The sequence below is a fragment of the Ischnura elegans genome, chromosome 1 (assembly GCF_921293095.1).
Source record: "Ischnura elegans chromosome 1, ioIscEleg1.1, whole genome shotgun sequence".
NCBI lineage: Eukaryota > Metazoa > Arthropoda > Insecta > Odonata > Coenagrionidae > Ischnura > Ischnura elegans.
Genome location: NC_060246.1, coordinates 139,169,602 through 139,188,465, shown reverse-complemented (window position 1 = coordinate 139,188,465; position 18,864 = coordinate 139,169,602). Strand labels below are relative to the sequence as shown.

The window sequence follows — 18,864 nt, the reverse complement described above, 5'->3', positions numbered from 1 at the left end:
TGGATAGGTCATGGTGGAGGGAAGGAAATAGGTTTTTTTGACCCGGGATTAAGAGGTTTTTTTGACCATCTAAATGACGTCTAGAAGACGTCTTTTTGACGAACCACAAGACGTCGTGGATAGGTCATGGTGGAGGGAAGGAAATAGGTTTTTTTGACCCGGGATTAAGAGGTTTTTTTGACCATCTAAATGACGTCTGGAAGACGTCTTTTTGACGAACCACAAGACGTCGTGGATAGGTCATGGTGGAGGGAAGGAAATAGGTTTTTTTGACCCGGGATTAAGAGGTTTTTTTGACCATCTAAATGACGTCTGGAAGACGTCTTTTTGACGAACCACAAGACGTCGTGGATAGGTCATGGTGGAGGGAAGGAAATAGGTTTTTTTGACCTGGGATTAAGACGTTATTTCGACCATCTAAATGACGTCTAGAAGACGTCTTTTTGACCTTAGTGTTCTCCCTGGGATATGTACATATAAGGGGTAATCAAAACCTTTCCTTGCTTAAAAATACATTTTATCGACAATAAAAGATAGAAATAACATTTCAAACACCAAAATTATATAAAAAATTATATTTTCACTTGAAATTACAAATTAATAACATTTTTCATCATAATTTTTTTTCTTGCAGTTTCCATAGTGCAACAAATTTGAACAAGCATTTTAGGGCTTTCACTGACACGTCATCAAATGACCTATGCAACTCTGGGCTAGTTGGAAAAATTGAATGCCCATATTCTAGAGCATCTTCACAAATGTTTACACTATTTAGCACTTTTTTCCCAAGAGCAATAGCATTTTTCACCACCTCCTCTAGTATCACCTGACCTTTGGAGTATGTATAACATATTTCAGTCACAGATAAGAAAGAATCCATAAATTCATAGTAGTCTGCAAGATGAATCTGAATACTCAAGAGTTTAGGTAGTAGATACAGAAACAACTGCAGAATGAAATTTGACGTTATTGTACAAAAAGATGATTCTTTTCCAGATTTTGATTTGGGAGTGGCATCCTTAGAAACAGCAAACCATATATTAGACAGTAGATGAATGACACCAATTAGTATATTAGGCTCTTTCTTATGCGAAATTACTGAGCCAATGATTACTTCCTGGATCCATGGAATGAGGCCATGACCTTTGACTAGATAGTAAGCAGTAGAGGGAGTTTTTACCGCAGCAGTTAAGATTTCCAATATGAGCATCTAAAAGAGATCATATAAATAAGTACCAAAACACAATGTCCAACCAAGATATACTTGTCACAGTAGATGAAAAACATTGCAGGAGATATAAGCCCCTGATAAATGGACAATCCCCAACAAAATTACAGCAAGTATCTCCTCATGTTCAAAATTGAAGACTTACCTTGCTCTTTTCATCAGTAGTAACACAGCAAAATGAAGTCAATAGTACTTTTAATGCTCCACTGTTCAAGCAAACTAAGAAATCCAATTCAGACTTCATTCCATCTCGAAGGACTTCAAGAATCCAGTATCTGTATGACCTGTTGATAGCATAAATGATCATTAGTTCAACATTAAGAAATTCAAATATATCCCTAACCATAGTAGTCAAAAGTATCATCCACTATCACACAAGCTTGAAATTTGTAATTCAGAAAAGAATTTAAAAAATTATATCTTATTATCAGAAAATATCTAACCCACAATGTATTCTAAAAATAAAATGTACTGGCAAATCATAAATTTGTTTTTTTTTTAATATTAAATATACTTATGCAGTGCTTCTCTCTTTATAGAAATATGTACAGCAGGACACAAAAGAATATGTGCATCTCTGGCATGCCACCATTTGGAGAAAGAGAAAAAAAGTTCAAAGTGGTGTAACTAGGAATACGCTTTGGGAGGGGGAAGGAAGGCCTGAGGGGGCGACCCTGCCCCCCAGGCAACTGGTGGTCAGGGGAAAATTTTTGAAAAATAAAATTCCTGGAAATACATTTTACATCATTTTGGCACATTAAATTTGGACTTCACTCAATATTCCGCAAAAAATCATCAAAACAGGGAAACATTATACAGTATACTATATACCGTATAAGTGCGTGTAAGAGGCGCACCTTTTTCCTAGAAATTGCAGCCGAAAATGATGGTGCGCCTCTAACACAAACTTCTTATCTTCCCCCCCTCCCCTTCACCGATCGCAAGTCCAAGGGGAACTGAATGGCCATGGTTTTCAGTGTGAGTCAGTTATCTGTAATCCTAAGTCAAAAACAAGCGGCAGGCAGGGGAGTTTTTCCCTTAGTGACGTATTTTTAAAATGCTCCTGTTTGCTTTTCTTGTAAGCATCGCGCCGTCACGTCAGTACCCCAGAGGTGAACATGGAAGGTCGCGCAGGGTTTTTCGCTCCCGAGGGCGCGCTAAATTTACTGCCACGAGTGGGCATCCCGCAGCATTTATACTGCAAAAAGTAATCGCTTATCAAACGTAGAGAAACGCGTAGTTTTGAAGGACATACCTGGTTAATAGTCAATATCTGTCTTGCCGAGTAATTTCCATTACGCTGAGGACCTGATTTTCCAAAAATCATCTTCAGACGCTAATGTGAGGATTATTGCAACTGAAAATTATATTGGTATCAAAACCTGCGCTTTAAAAAATTCGAACGAGTGTGTTCATTGTTGGACTAAATTGTGGATGGAAGAAATCAGAAATGCTTATAAGTGAAGAGCGCAGAAGGAAAGGTCCAGGGGAAGGAGCGCAATCCCTCCGTCTTCGAAGTAAGCAACAAAATACGGAGGGGAAGGAGAGAGATCCCTCCCCTCCATATTTCAAGCTACGAGGCTATGAGCGAAGTAGCACGGGAAGAACAAGTCCGATCTTGCATGTGACGTCGTTGCCTTTACAGCGAAGGGGCGAAGGCGCAGCAATGTGATATAAGCAGTTTGCGTTGCCTCAAGTTGCCAGTCCGTCTGGTCTTGTTTGAATGCGCTTATGCCACGCTTGTTTCTACCGAAATTGTCCTGTTTGGACTATTTTGAATATTAATAGCCTTGTTGTAACTGTAAATCTTTGTGTCAAACGATTAGAGCTTAAAAAACTTACATTCTGTCAGATATGCGTCGCGTTAGATCTCTTTCCTTTTTGAACCTCGTGCGTGTCATACAATTATAGAAAGCTATCGAGATATCTTCGGGCTCAGTAGATGACTCACCTAGCATTTGGCCTCCATAAACTGGGAGATCGATCAAGGTCTGTTGGTGAGACGGGGTAGGGATGAAACACGTTTTCATTGTTCCCCTGTAACTTGATGTTTTCCTATTTTCCTGTGGGGTCTCGGAAAGGGAAAAAAAATGGCAGAGGCATTGGCTGATGGAGGGCCAAATGTGGCACCATTAAATCTACGACGAGGTTACTATCCTACGGCGCTGAGATTGCCCCGATTGTTGTCCAAGCTCTTGGGAGGGTTCATGCTATGTGCCTGTCGTGTATTGCCTTAAAATTTTCCACGGCTGCAATTCTATTGCAATACTCCTGCGAGACCATTTAAACTAAATTGTTCGTGAATAGGATAAGCATCGCAGAGCAACGGTGTATGCGAAGAGAGGATCGGAACTCTTTCTACTCCCTCTTATGTCGCTATTACCACCGTAGTTATCAAAATTTCCTCTTTCAATTAATATTGAAAGAGGAAAATTCGATAACTGTCGAAATTCCAGGCGTACTGGAATTCGCCTTTGAATTTCGACAGTTATCAAATCTACGTCTGCAACACCGCGCGATAGTATAAAAAAATGCCGCAAATTTTTTTCTTCATGGTTTCGATGCTCAAAATAGGGGTGCACCTCTTACACGTGTGCGCCTCTTACACACGCTTATACGGTAATATATAAACAGTATACTATAAAATTTGCTTCTCATTCTGAGGCTTTGGGGGGGATTTATCCCCCTGTTTACTCCCCCCCCCCTCCCCCGATAGTTATGCCACCACCAGTTCAAATTCCTTCCCAAAATCTCAATTTCCAAAATTTTCAATTGACAAGGCTTTTGAAAGTAGACACAGCAAGAGGAGAATCACAAAGCAGGCTGGGAAAGAAGAAATAGTTGGGGAGTTTTGGGAGTATAAGATGGGGCACGTCCTAGTGGGTATTGCATGGAGATGACTCGACTCAAATGAAGGAACTGAGTTTCTGCCACCAACAGACATCATAATTTGAAAATACAACCTTCCTCATATCCTTGGGCCCTTAGGCATCACACCAATATTAAAACTGATTACCTATTGACCTATATCACCACCTTTGCAGAAAGTATGTAGTCTTCTATGATCATTTAACCATTTTTCCTATAATAGAGGCAAAGGTATAGCTTTGAATTTTTCTATGCTTTGAAGTACATCCATAAATAAAAAAGAGGATGTCTGTTTGTCTGTTCGCTATGCGCTTCCTTCCATATGACTACATGGATTGTGACCAAAGTTAGTACATAGGAGCATCTCAGGCTATCAAACTCCGTAGTGCTACTTTTGGTTGCGCCAGACTCATCCTATGAGTCATTTTCTCATTATTGTTTGTAACATCACATCATACAACTTCTGCTGTTGGACAGCCGGCTGGGTAACACACTTCTTGAGACACTCAAAGAGAAAACATAAAAATCTAACTATGTGAGCATGAATTCCAAGTTTCCCACTTCTCTGGGTACTTCCCTTCCCGAGCAACGCTGGATGGCCTGTTAGTACAATATGAGTCCCTAGGGGTATGTATACCCCACTGTTCAAAGAAATAAGATTTTAACACATAGACACTGCATTTTAACACTAGAACTGCTGAACTTTCCAACCCCACCAAAACCGCGGCATGGGACTTTTTTGTCCCATTGATAAAATACGTTGATCCTGTCATGTTTAAGTATAATTGACGGTTTTTTTGTGGTTTGTGTGAACAAAACACGTGTTTAGGTAATGCTTAAAACGTTTTATTAAGTATAGCTAGGTAAACAGTAAACTTATTTTGACAGCAAAAGTGTTGTTGACAGCAAGCTCAGACCTGCAGACGTGCCGGGCAGAGGTGACGCGGCCGGCAATGCGTGAGTAGGCAGCCGGCGCAGTGCACAGATTATTCCCTTCTACGCTTATAACTGGCAGAATAACAGTATCTGTGCATCGATCCCCTTCGTAATAAACTGTTATTATGATAAATACATACAATATAAGTGTACAAAAAAACTGAAATTGTATGTTTTCCCCATATGGGACAAAAAAGTCCCATCCCGCAGTTCTAGGTAAATCGTCGTTTTTCTCGCGAACCAAACATCGTACAATATTTTCGATACAACCATTTGAAAGAGCATAAAAAATAAGTAAGAGTCAATAAATTTCAAAGGGATCAAACCACAAGTACATGAATGGCAAACATTTGCAAAGGGCAATGGGACAAAACAGTCCCGTCCGCGGTTCTAGTGTTAACACCCACTGCATTTCTATCATTCATTGCAATTTATTCAAAATATGGTTAGAGTAAGGTTATGGTTAGACATGTTTAAATACGAATAAAATCAACAGATTTAGGCGTTACTTGGTGGAACGATGAGATATTCATGGTTAAATAAAAACACAGTACTATTCCACAACCTTATATTTTTGCAGTCTACTAGTTTCAACGTTTACAACGTAATTATCAAGACTTGTCTTGATAATTACGTTGTAAACGTTGAAACTAGTAGACTGCAAAATTATAAGGTTGTGGAATAGTACTGTGTTTTTATTTAACTATGAATGTTTAAATACTTCTATTTCATTTGTCTAATTTAAAAAAATGTTGTAAAGGGGAGTCTTTTGTGCAATTTGGGGGCATACCATAAAGGGTTCAAAATACCTTCTATAGTATAAATAAATGAAGCTGCTTTGCCATTCTTGGCTTTCACTGGCTATCGCAATTTATGGGAGCACAAAATATCGCTAACACACTCACCTACTTTCCACTTCCGTGCTATTGAAGAGTCTGAAAAATTCAGGCACCATGTCTAAGTCCAATGCTGGCTTGGCAAGGAAGTAGTTGTGCAATGGGAAAAACATAATATGCTGAGGATCAGCCATGACTAGAGATGACCTAGCAAGAAATACAGACACCACAGATGGTAACTGAAGGCTTGACACATTCTTTGCATCTTTGGAGCTAGCCAACAAAGTAAAGCCATTCCTCAATGAATCAATAAAATTCAACCATAACTTCTTCTCTTTGCTTGGCCTATAAAGAAAAGAAAAACCAGAAAATAGTCAAATGACCAAGAGTAGCTTATAACAACCAGATTTTTAAAAAATTTCTCACACCAATCTACTCTCCAAACTTCTTAAATAGAAAAAACTGACATACATCATTCTAAAACAAGAGAGAAAGGAATGCCCAAATTCCACACTATTGGATAAATACTGTAACACAAAATAGAGCTAGTTCTACCCATGACACATTTATGTAGGTACCCCACCAATAAATATGCTTCTTACTTCCACACAGTAGCATTAAGCACATAGTGACAACATTACCTAGTCATGTGCTGGACATTCTTTGAATTAAGTGCATAGGCAGAGCATATTTCATTTAGGCCTTTCAATCGCTTTGTTTTACAACATTTTACTTTCAAATACACTGTTAAACACACAGTCAGTGGCGGCTTGCCATAAGGACTCTCAAATGCCACCACTCCCAAAGATTTGAAAAAGGAAAAAAATTAAATACCCATTCAATTGTAATTATACATCTATTAACCAAGGAGTTTCTTTTAATCGCATACATCGAAAATGTAGGAAAAACACGCAAAAATAGCACGAGAAGTTTGCATTTGTAGCCATGGGGCACTGGCCAGAACATCCCAATCCATCACCATGCAGTTAGTTATATGAAGAGTGGCAATGGTGGGGGCTGCTGGTGCTATGACGCGTCTAAGCTTGTGTCTTGGGACGCCGCCCGATCATGTGCAGAATGACGTATCTAGTGAGTTGACATCCCCACGCCGCCCCGAGGCAGTATAATCTTGCAGTGTTTTGGTGACCAGTTTTGGTGCCTTGTTTTGGTGACCAGTTGACTTATTATGTGTTAATTGTTTTAATGTAAATAGTCCTATTTGTAGTTGAGTTAATCGAGTTAGTGATTGTTTTCTGTATTAGTGGTCTCTAGATTGCCTGAAAAACTCACTGAAATACACAAAATATTCAAAAATTTTGACTCCCCTGTGGAGTGCGCCCCTCCCAGCATTTGACTCACAAGCCGTCACTGCACACAGTCGGCTTAAAGATTTGTGTGTGTCCTAGGTTTCCTTGAAATGTATTTTTTTTCAATTACCAATATACTATGCACATGATGAACACCTGTTGCTTGAGGATGACTTAAGCCATACAAATACGGACTTACAAAATTGTGTCCAGAAGAAGAAAGATATTTTTGAGGCCAGCATTGAATGAGGCATCCTGATTCCATTAAGGCATATCACTATGGAATGGATATCATTACTTGGAATGATGTTGCAGTATTTATTTCATTTACTGAGGTTTCTTTTCTCAGTGGTTTATAGGCTAACTTAATTATTATCATTATTTCAAGACTTAGAGAAAATTCAAAAGCACTATCAGTACCATGTAAATTCACAGTGGAAAAATATTAAAATATAAATTATTACCAACAATTGCTTGTTTTTATTTTGATGTATGTTTATCCCTGGTTTAGAGGTCCAATTTGTGGTAGAGATGAGAAGGGAATTGGTAGGCACGGTGGCAACTTTGACGGCTGATGACTACCCACCACGAAGGTGTAACTCCTATCAAGCATTAACTTGGTAGCAAGATAAATATTTATATTCTTCACAAACAAAGCAAGCAAAACAAATACATATTAGTCAAAACAAAAACAATAACAAATTTTTGAGGTTTTCACTCTAAATATAATCAGCTGTGTGTGGCGATGGACTGCTTGTAAAGAACAAAGATGTTCTTTCTTTTACTTCTGAGAAGAAACTGCAAACAGCAATATAATATAATGATAAATATCATAAACATAATAAACAAGAAGCTAGCAACCGGAGATGAAGTGACGAGGGGTTATAAAAACCAACACTGAGTACCATCAGTGTTTTTAAAATTTCTGTTAGTCTTGAAATAATGAATATGGCAGAGTTTTCTTAAGCAACTACATTAGCACATTAATAAAAGTCTGTTCCTTCGCTTTACAAAACCTCATGTCAATACATCAAGTTCTTGAGAAAATAGAGTTCAAAGAGGACCTACCATTTTCCGAGCATCAAAAACTATGTTCAGTGGAACCTCGTTAAAGCGAGTACGGGCTATAGCGAAACCCCCGCTATTACGAGAGATAGCCGGTGCACCTTCAATTGATCCTATAATAAGCATGTTAAAAATTTCGTTTTTACGAGGCCCTTTTGGTGTTGGCTCTCACCATACCGAGGGTTTCACCGCCGGAAAAACTTACACCAAGACTCCTTAATCTCTGTAATTGCTAGCGATGTGTTAGAAATGAAGTTAATGGAGTGCTCAGTCTCAAATTTATGTGGTAAACTGTCGTTCGATAAATAAGTAGTTAATTTTGGTGAAAATATTGTGCCATTAGCATTCGCGAATGCTTGATCTTCTTTTGTTCCTCGGACGGCAGAAAGCAGTCGTCAGCATACCCGCACGTCCATGAGTTGCATGAATAGACAGCATTTGATGGAACACACCATGGCAAAAAAAACACCAAACACGTCTAAGCAAGAAAATAAAAATAAAGGAGTAATATGAGGTATATTGGCTATTATTTTCACCACCTCCGGTAAAGCGACAATTCGCTATAGCGAGTGCTTATTAGTGCACCGTGGGGTGTCGTTTTATCGAGGTTCCACTGTATACCTTTTTTCATAGAAGGCTGGATGGAAAAATCTTTAATGCTGGGATTAGTTTCTAATAATATACATCGAGGAAACATAGATTTGAATATTCTTTATTTCCAGTTCATTTCAATGCAACTGATTGAGTAGTTAACGAGTGACAACACTTCAAATTCGGGATCTCAACTTCTTGAGAGGACAGTAGTTTTGTTATTATCCCCATTGAGCACCACAGCGTTCTGTTCAGTGAAAATTTTTGTTTCTTATTCTGTTACAACCATAAAAAAAAGTGGCTGCATTGTGGATTGCAAAAAAATGAAACTTTTCAATTAGGTCTCAATACAAGCACCAATTGCTCAACCATTGTGTCTTAAGCTGATGAGGGCAACAGAGTGAATCATAGTTAAACTGTTCAAATTGAGCAGCAGTTGCATTGAAACAGTGTCCTTCATAAACTGTCCAGAGGAATTGAACAATTTATGTATAAGAAAAACTTTTTCTGCTCTATAAATAGCAATGACTGTAAAATACTGAGAAGCTACTTGCCTGCCAGTCTCTAGATGGGAGTAAAATCTTGCCAGAATATGCATTGCAGCACTTCTCACTCCAGCATCAGAACTTCCAAGAGCAATCACAGTGAGTGCTAAAGCCCCTGACTGCACCACCTTATATATTTTAATGGGATTTTCTGGGGCTAGTATATGGCTTAAAATTGGTAGGTAAAAACATGGATCATATATATTTGTTTCATCATACACAGCATCAAATGAATCCTGGGAAAATAAAATTCAAATGCTTTATATATATGAGTTCACACCAATACTTTGAGACATAAAATATTCTAGACAAGGACTAAAAAGCATGATTGTTTAAGAATCTTAATTATTGCAAAATTGAGCCCAGTTTTCACATCAACTTCATGCGATGTTATTACAATAATCCAAATGAGAGGTGAGAAGACGGACTGAAGAAGTTTTCTTGGAGGTAGGTTAGTATGATACTTTGCAATTTACTGATGATGATATGGAAAAAAAGAAAAGGACACTTTCACACATCATTTAGAGTATGTAATGAATATGACATCAAATTTCATGTTTTCTTAGAATATTTACATTAAAAGACAGTTTTTAAAATTTTCTTCTCTGAGCAATCAGAGGTGGCTCATCAGATGAAGTGCCAATTCACAATCATTTTAAGAGAATAAATGCATTTTTACAAAATAAACATTATTCTGGATTTTAATTCAGAATTCAGGAAGGCTGCTGTGCTTATTATGAGGAAGGGTGCATTTGTACTGACTCAGTTGCACATCATCCATCACCAGTAGCTCGATTCTGTAAATACCAAATGCTTATGTAGGGTGCAATCTCTCACAGGGGAGAATTGACAGGTGGAGCTTTCGAGCGATTATTCAAGCGAGTGTCACTTGGCTAACTTATGATGGGAGACGTCTAACGATGGCAGACAAATTGATAGCAGAAAACTTTTCATATATTAATTTAGGGCTTATTCTCAAAAAGCCATCAAGTAAAAAAATGTATAATCTCTGTAATCAATAAAACTAATGAACATGGAACAGATTACAAAAATGGACAATGTGGTAGAATGGAAAAAATGTACTCTCTCCAAGTTCCAACCCCTGATATTTGTGAACGCTGTACACTACCACTAGGGTAAACTGACCTTGAAAGAATAAGTGAAAATTTTCAACTAAATCTGACGTGAGTTTTTTTTAATTCTTACAATGCTTTCTTCTTTCGAACCCCGGGCATATACAGAAAAAACCCTTCAAACATATTCCTACAGTGTCTATTTTCAAACAAAAAGGTTTCATCTTCGTTCTTGACATCACTCACGTAAAGTCTTCTTCATAGATATTATTGAATGCATAGACATATGAATATGCATATGTCTAAGCATCTTCCTATTATCATATTCTTTTATTTGGGATAATGCACTACCCCTTTAAACACTAGAGGCAATAATCACTGCAATTCATGTTGTCCATCTTCCCCTCATTTCTTAAAACATATAAAATAAGTACTAAATATATAAAAAGTACTAAAACCACGCATTGATGACCATAATTCATCGTTAAAAACCAAGGTGCACTGCCAAGAATTAGCTTTCACCGGCTCTCTTAGACGTGATAGAATTGACGGGCAGATAGTGTCACTGAAGTCGGTGAAAAGTTTCAGAATTGCTCCAACTGCGCCAACGCCATAAAATTGACAGATGCATCATAAATCCAGTAATGACGAGCTTATGACATTTACGGAATCAAGCTGTAGGTGTGCATCACTGTGTGGCCAAGGGGGCCAAATTCAAAACAGCAGCTGAGGGCAGCTCACACTCTAGCAAGACCACTAATAAACACAAAATATGTAAAATGCAATTAAAAGACATGGATTGCTTTCTTCTACTTAATGGGACTGAAATGAGCATAGAAAACAAAATTAATGTCAGTCCACATATTTCAGATATGGGGATAAATGCTTCAATATTTAAAAAAAAATACAAGGGAAATACTTTAGACAGAAAAAAGCTTGAGTCTTTGAGCACACCTTAATTTTAAAGCTCTTCAATTACTGACTGCCATGCTTTCTGTTCTGTGTGCAATAGCATTAATTTTGTAATACAAAACAATGCATTCATTAATATATAAAATATAGATAAAATTCACTAACTCATTCTTAACTGTGTGGTATTCTATTATACGGTTTCTTAACCCTGCAGGACTCGCGCCCCTTTTTAGAACGCAAATGCTCGCGCTGAGCCTGTCAGGCTCAATTTTCTTTTTCAAGTCCTCACTTATTCAAGTCGATTATTTTTCCTCTTCTTTTGTTTAAATCAAACTAATAATGCTGAAATGGTCCATTTTATGAAAATCAAGTCCATTTACGTGTGATAAAATATGTAATTATTTCTTCATATCGAGTGTGATATAAAATAGATTACCATTACTTGTTATTGATTGACTGACTCATAAAACCACTACACAGTATTAATATTAGGACAGAAAGAACATTATAAGGCAAAATTAGCAATGAACATTATTCTGCAAGCATGCACCATACAATAAATGAGTATGCGCAAGACAAATACACTTTCCGCTATTTTTGCAGATATACCCGGTAAATATATTTTTCGTGTATCCACAGTCTGCACACATTTTTCAAATTCCAGTGCACTTTGGGTTCTCTGTTTTTTTAGTTACCTATTCGGCTAGTCTTGATAGGCTCGTCTTATGATTAGCCCAAACTCTTTGGGGAGCGATTTTATGGTTCCCCTTTTTTACGCGTGTTCATCTACGAACCCAGCTGACAATTGCATAAATAACGCTCTCCAAGATTTTACTTTTAAGTTTTTGTTTCCGCGGTTAAAAATGTAGGAATTTACCTCCGCAATATTTAGCATAACGTAAATTCTTGGCATAGGACAATGCCGTGCATTTCTTGATACATTGTAAGCCGTGCATAACTGATCTAGTGTATCTACTCCCGATTTTATCATGTCGTAAAAAGGTATCATTTCTGGCTTTCTTTCATCTCCACTATATTCATCATTTTTTTGTCATAGTTCATGGTTGATATCATAAACACAAATTTATTCTTTCTTGGAGTATATGACGCAAAAAAACAGTTCTTGCAGAAATCAAATAAACTGGATTTTTTATTTTGTGTTTCAACGAAAAAAAGTAGGCAATTCCTGCTTATTTTTGCAAATTGTTCAAATCATGGCAAGTCGGAATTTCAAGAGTTCAATTACTAAACAGAAACTGGCAAATAAATTGTCAATCGAAATATTTCTCCCAGTACTGCTGATGGGGAGCATAATCTCTTCACGATATCGGATCACGTTGTTGACCGAAAACGATCCATCAGGCTGTTTACCAGCATACACTTCTAAGTTCTAAGTATAAAATATTCTAGAATATACCTAGCAAAGCAAAATTTTTTATCCAGTATTTGTTGGGCATACTTATTATTTATTGCTGGAATGCGAATAGACCTCGAAAATCCACAATTTTCTCATAAATGGTTGTGTATTCACCAATAATGTAAGAACTTTTACAATTGACTGTCAAATTTTTCAAATACAGGTACCACATTACAATACACACATTTTTCAATACCTGTATCTCATGAATTGCAGCTATCCTATCATTTTTTTGTCTTCTTTGCTGTTATTCGTTGTATTTTCTATAATTTTCGCAAGCAAAAAATCACTGCCAGCACGGTGAAACAAAATACTCACGGTTTTGTGGCGAAAACTGGTGCAGTTGATACTTCAGCGAGAAGAGAACCTCCAATATCTGTGCACTCTCTTGTCAGAATGACCGTGTCCTCCGAATTTTATGGCCGCCGAGTGGCGAAGTGAATACACTTTTCGAGAAGAGGTGTAATTATAACGAGCCGTAGCTTATAATATTGTGTGAAATCAATACAAGTAGCTTACTTAGTGTCAACTATAGCGCGCTTGTAATTACAGTAGGAAGAGCAACAATGGCTTCTCAGACATACTCCCATGTAAATAGTTTTGACTTTCAAAATATCAAGTCGATTTGGCAGAAAAAGAACCTTTACTAGGAGTATAGTGTTAGAGGTTACCCATAACAGCCTACATTGTATCTATACAGGCAATCAGAGAAAAGGAATAGGCTAAGAGTGTGAATCAAAAATGTAACGCGAGCACTCGCGTAGAGCCTGAGGGGCTCAGACCACATGCATACAAGGCAAAAGTATCATCTTCCAACCTTATGATAGGTTGATCGGGATATTCTGCGCATGTAAAACGTAGCCCAAAGGGTAAGGAAAAGGTAGAGAAAATCTGAGCGCATTATTGAGAATTGGTCAAAAACTATTAAGAAAATATCAACAATGTGAGCCTAGCAGGCTCAGCGCGAGTTCCGGAGGGTTAAGTACAGTAGTGGTATAAATAACAGTTAACTAACCAAGAAACCTTAAAATATAGATAGATATTTTTAGCACAGAAAATGATGTAGCATATAAACGAAAGAACACAAATTAGATTACCTCAGCCTGAAGTTTCCTGTGCATAGGAAAGCTGTCGATTGTCCTCTTTACCATATTAACATCAAGGAGGTCAAGAACTTGGTCAGCCTTTGGCTGCCTTAAAATAGAAAATGCTGAAAATGCAGTTGTCTGTGCTTTCCTCTTTATAGAAAAAAAGCTAGCAGCTGTACTTCCCCAAAGGAATGGGCTAAACTGATTGTAATTCATACCTCCATCATCCAACATTTTCAAAACCTGGATAATACAAAGATATAAAATTAAACAAAAACCCAATTGAAATTCCAAAATCCATAAAAATTATAGCCCACCTTAAGGATTAAAATATCACACTTGTTCAATGATAAACCATACGAGCTTAGTAAAGTAGGTACTAATGATGATGACTTGTTAGAAGAATTCTTTTCAAGAAGCATCGAAATAAGCTCCAGAAGTTCAACTGAAATAAATATGAAGCATGAAATAAATAAGATTTTCAGTTTGATCTCTCAAAAGATATTATAGTTGATAAAAGTATCGACACAGTGGAAAATAGCACAAAATAATCCATGAAATAGCTTTTATCAAAGAAATACAACACATATGCTAAACAGCAAATACTACAATAGTTTTTAGGTATGATAATCATCATTCAACATTCGACTTAACATTTCATGTTAGATCAACAATTTTTAATGCACATTTTACCTTTGCCATTCTTGTTCTCCAACATGATCTCCAGAAATTTGGAATGCAAAATCGTCATTTTGTAAAGCACACTAGACTCTGGGTCATCTATGGACAGAACCTTGGAGCAAATTCTTTCAAGGCATTTCAAAATTAAGCCATTACTCTGGCCTATCCCAACCTTCAGAGCTAACTGCAAAAATTCTTTCCAAATGGTGCATTTTTTTATTCGTCGCCACTTAATTTTTGAGTCATCACTCTCATTTAAGTTCAACAAGTTGGATGTCATGTGTGAAAACTTATTCACAGCAACTTGTGCATCTCGGCTATTGAGAAAGCTCTCATTTTTCACTGCAGTCTTCAAAATTTTGATAAAAGAAGAAAGCATAAGTTGCAAAAATGAAACTCTTGGCTTCTCTTTCAACTTCAGTGAAGAGGCATTCTCAATTCTCTCAAACACAGGATGGAGAACTTCTAAAGACGATATTGTAGCTTTCAAGCCATGTTCAGGGTTGGCAATCATTTGATTGTAAAGGTGAAAGCATGTTTCATCGTCTGAAATAACGAATCCAAATCATATTAATATAAAAATCATATAAAAACAAGGAAATATGAAACAAAGAAAATTTTCGTCCTAAATTTGGCTAATGTTCATCATTCTTGCAAATGCCTCCACAAAGAACATAAACAATGTATAATGTCCCTGAAGTTAATCTCTATGATAGGCTTTCCACCCTAAAAATGGAAACTATGAAATCTCTCATTCTTTCCAGGCCTTTGAAGCAACTAATTTGAACTCAAAATTTTTCGATACACAATCCCACATAGCATCAACATACCTAACTTGCCACTAATTTAGCAGGATGAAAGTGTCAATGTGTTGACCATGGATTGGCTGCATTGACCAAACAAATCCCAGAATTTAGTCACATAAAATGTGTGTACTTAAAGGTGAATATACCGTTTAAGGACTCAGATAATTTTAAAACTTATGACACACAGAAAGTCCTCATAAAATAAAAGTGAATAAACTTTTTCTTTCAATACTTCATTTGGGGTTCCATCTTAATGGAGATGAAATGTACAAGGTCTACAGTATAGAGGTTCATCGTCATTCAAAGATATCATGACTGATGCATATTCACAAAGAGTACTTCACACAGAGACAAAATAAAAAGTGAAGACCCCTTGTGCTTCATTAATGAATATCAAGTATTATCCCTTCCAAAACACATTTTTTTATAATTATCAACTGGCGATAAAAGATATGAAAATTGAAAGAATTTGTGTATAATAGTCAACATCAGGGTTGCGATTGAGGATTTATGTAAACCAATCTCAACTATAATTAAGAGCTTACCCATTACTCTCATCACTACAAGCTTAAATAGCTGAGGGTAGGCTGATATCCATGATGGAATCTCCATTAAAATGTTCTTGTCAATTACTAGGATATCTCTGCTGGTCTTCAAGATATGAGTCAGAATTGAGTCAGTAATACTTTGTTTGCCCACATCCAAAATGCATTGTAAATGTGACATAAGTCTTTCAAACTGCTCTGACACTTCATTCCAGTGTGAGTCACAATGTTCAAGAAAGAGGGTAGCAAAGACTTCACTGTGACTTATCATGAAATGGCTTAAGTTACAGGCTGACTTTCGACATAACTTTGATGAAATTAAGCTGATAAACAGTTCTAGAAAAGAAGAGAATAAACACTTGTAGACAAAAAAGAGTATTTTCACAGGTATATAACAACAAAACATGAAATGGTAAGGTATGTGTTATACAACAATTAGTACAAAAAGGAGAGGCAACTGCCTCACGAGCGAAAACAATAAGGATGGGAAACAATTGAATGGGGTAAAAATAAAGGGAGAGGAGACTGAAAGGTAAATGAGAAGTTGACTTGAGGGATATACTTATGCTCACACGATTAGCTGCCTGAAATGCACATGTGCATACAGCCTTTTTTGTTGATTGGGAAAAAATTCTACAGAAATGATGTACAAGGGATACATGGACAGAAAGACTAAGAATTAATTTGGATGGGCAATCAAAATAAGAGGATCAGTAGATTAGAGGATATCAACTTAAACAACCTCTTTTTTACCAATCCAAATAGATTCTTCACCTACAACCTTCAGTTCTGCAAAGTTTTCCCTTTCCTAAGTACTACTCACCAACCATTGATAAAACCAATACCTTCTTATATGAAACCAACTGATACTCAAGAATGGTACTCAACCATGGTACATGCTCTCACCAGTGAATGCACCACTCCATTATCCTTGCCCATCAATAACTATAAAAGAATTCTTAAACTATTCCATTTCCCCACAGCTGCCTGTCCATTCTTAAAAGCATAGCCTCTCTCAATTCCAGCAAATCAATACAGAAATGATACTACATGTCTCCACCTCCTTGTCTCACATTACTAAAACATGATCACAGAAATTGGTTTTCTAGGCCTTCTAGGTGAATCTTATGAATAATGGTAATAATATGGGTGAAATAATCTTATCGTTTGAGCCTGATTAATTAGCCTTGTTTCCTATCATACCATTCCACATCAACCCTTACATGGAATACACCCCTCAATATAACATAAATCCTATAATCAACACATAGTAGCATGCAAAACTTAGGAAAGCCTCAAGGCTATTTTTAATCCTACGATCAAATACAGCACAGGAACATCTAAAAAAACATGAAGTATGCCACAGGAATCTCTTACACAACGTGCAGGAAAATTCATTTGTGTTCTCGAACAGACTATAGCTGGTGTCCCAACACTCACTAAATTCTCCCCAATCGATTAACATGTGCATCTCCATTAATTCATTAGAGAAAAGATGATAGGTCCCCACCTCCCCATTGACAAGAGGTGCAAAAAATATTGACTACCATATTTCAACATTACTGTCTCAGCATTACAGACCATATCTCTGGAAAAAAATAAATCTGTGTGTGATAATGCGCAAGGAAAAACCTTCTGAACCCCATCCAAATGCATCCTTTCCTCATAGCTCATGAGTGTAACTAACTTTTTGGAAAGTTGTCGATAAGATGAGGAAAAATCTGCAAGATCTCCAATAAACATTCTTCCAGTAGAATCAATGCATCATTGCTTCCATTCGTAGGAGATGACTCAAATATTTCCTCAATGCAAGACAAGTGATCTGCTAAGGTAGAGAATATCTCTGCATCTAATGTCAACTTCACTGTGGTCATCTTCAGCTTGCACAGCTGTTTAAGGAACTTCACAACCACGAATCCAGGTCCTGAAATTTTCCATGAATCAATGTTCACCAATGTTGTAGCTGGTACATTTTTCATTTTCCCAAGCATGTCAACCACATCTCCAGAATTGAAGGTCACAGATGCAAACAATGCATCCAGAAGTCCTTGATCCCACTCCTCCATCTTGCTCTAAAAGAAAAAAATGCAAAATGCCAACAAACAAAGATAAACAATTAGATACCAATAACCTTAAAACCAAATCACTTAACATTATACCCGCTATACACCAACATAATCATGTACCAGTCACATTTTAAAGAATAAATTACAGTGGAACCCTGATCTATCATTCCCGCATTGATCGTTTTCCCACATTCATCGTTCGCCGCTCCAGGTCCCAAATTAAGTTCCATAAAGACAATGTAATTTTTTCCTGCATCCATCGTTCCCCAAAGTATCATTTTCCTGCATTGATCGTTTGAAGATCACGGTCCAGTCGTATAATTTTCCCGCATCCATTGTCTGATGAAAATGAGACGAAGTGTTTACAACGTGTTATTTGTGGCTAATAATGACAGACACAGTTTGAATCTTTCCCAGGAGATTGAAATACTACTATATGGAGAAGCTGAGAGCCGTGGGATAGTTACATTAGTGCATTTCCCAAGATCCACTATCCCCCTCCATTCAGCACTCGCCTCCCCCCCTCTGAAGCTTTCCTCTTCTCCGAAACAAAAAAAAAAGGTCCCAACTCGTGCAGGGATCGTATTACGAAGACCTTACAATTAGCTTCGAAAAAAATTCCACGAGAACAATAGAATCGTGTTTCACGCCTCTCAGATTCTCGCCCACTGAATTTTTTCAGCCTATGAATCACCTACTAGCCCAAAAGGTGTCTAACAATGAATTTCGGCAATTGGTATTATAATTTTATTAGATTGAAATGTGCACGTAATTCAAAAAAGAATGATACCAAACAAGACATATTTATAACGTTATTTAAGCATTTTAAGCAAGGAAATAGAATAATACGATGGTGATTTCTGGCGAATCTCGATATCCTCGCAGCTGATTGTGAGCTGG

At 37.1% G+C, this 18,864-nt stretch overlaps 1 protein-coding gene across 1 annotated transcript in view; it reads right to left on the bottom strand.

The window, feature by feature from the left end:
* Positions 1-560: 560 nt before the first annotated feature.
* Positions 561-18,864, bottom strand: part of LOC124170963 — a 52,833-nt gene continuing 34,529 nt past the window's right edge. Inside the window, exons 13-21 of the mRNA XM_046550053.1 lie at positions 17,586-17,970; positions 15,899-16,234; positions 14,560-15,093; positions 14,184-14,311; positions 13,876-14,109; positions 9,386-9,612; positions 5,938-6,213; positions 1,374-1,512; positions 561-1,210 (exon numbers count right to left, since the gene is read on the bottom strand). Of these exons, the coding sequence (XP_046406009.1) occupies positions 614-1,210; positions 1,374-1,512; positions 5,938-6,213; positions 9,386-9,612; positions 13,876-14,109; positions 14,184-14,311; positions 14,560-15,093; positions 15,899-16,234; positions 17,586-17,970 (2,856 nt within the window). The 3' untranslated portion in view covers positions 561-613. The remainder of the gene's footprint in view (positions 1,211-1,373; positions 1,513-5,937; positions 6,214-9,385; positions 9,613-13,875; positions 14,110-14,183; positions 14,312-14,559; positions 15,094-15,898; positions 16,235-17,585; positions 17,971-18,864) is intronic.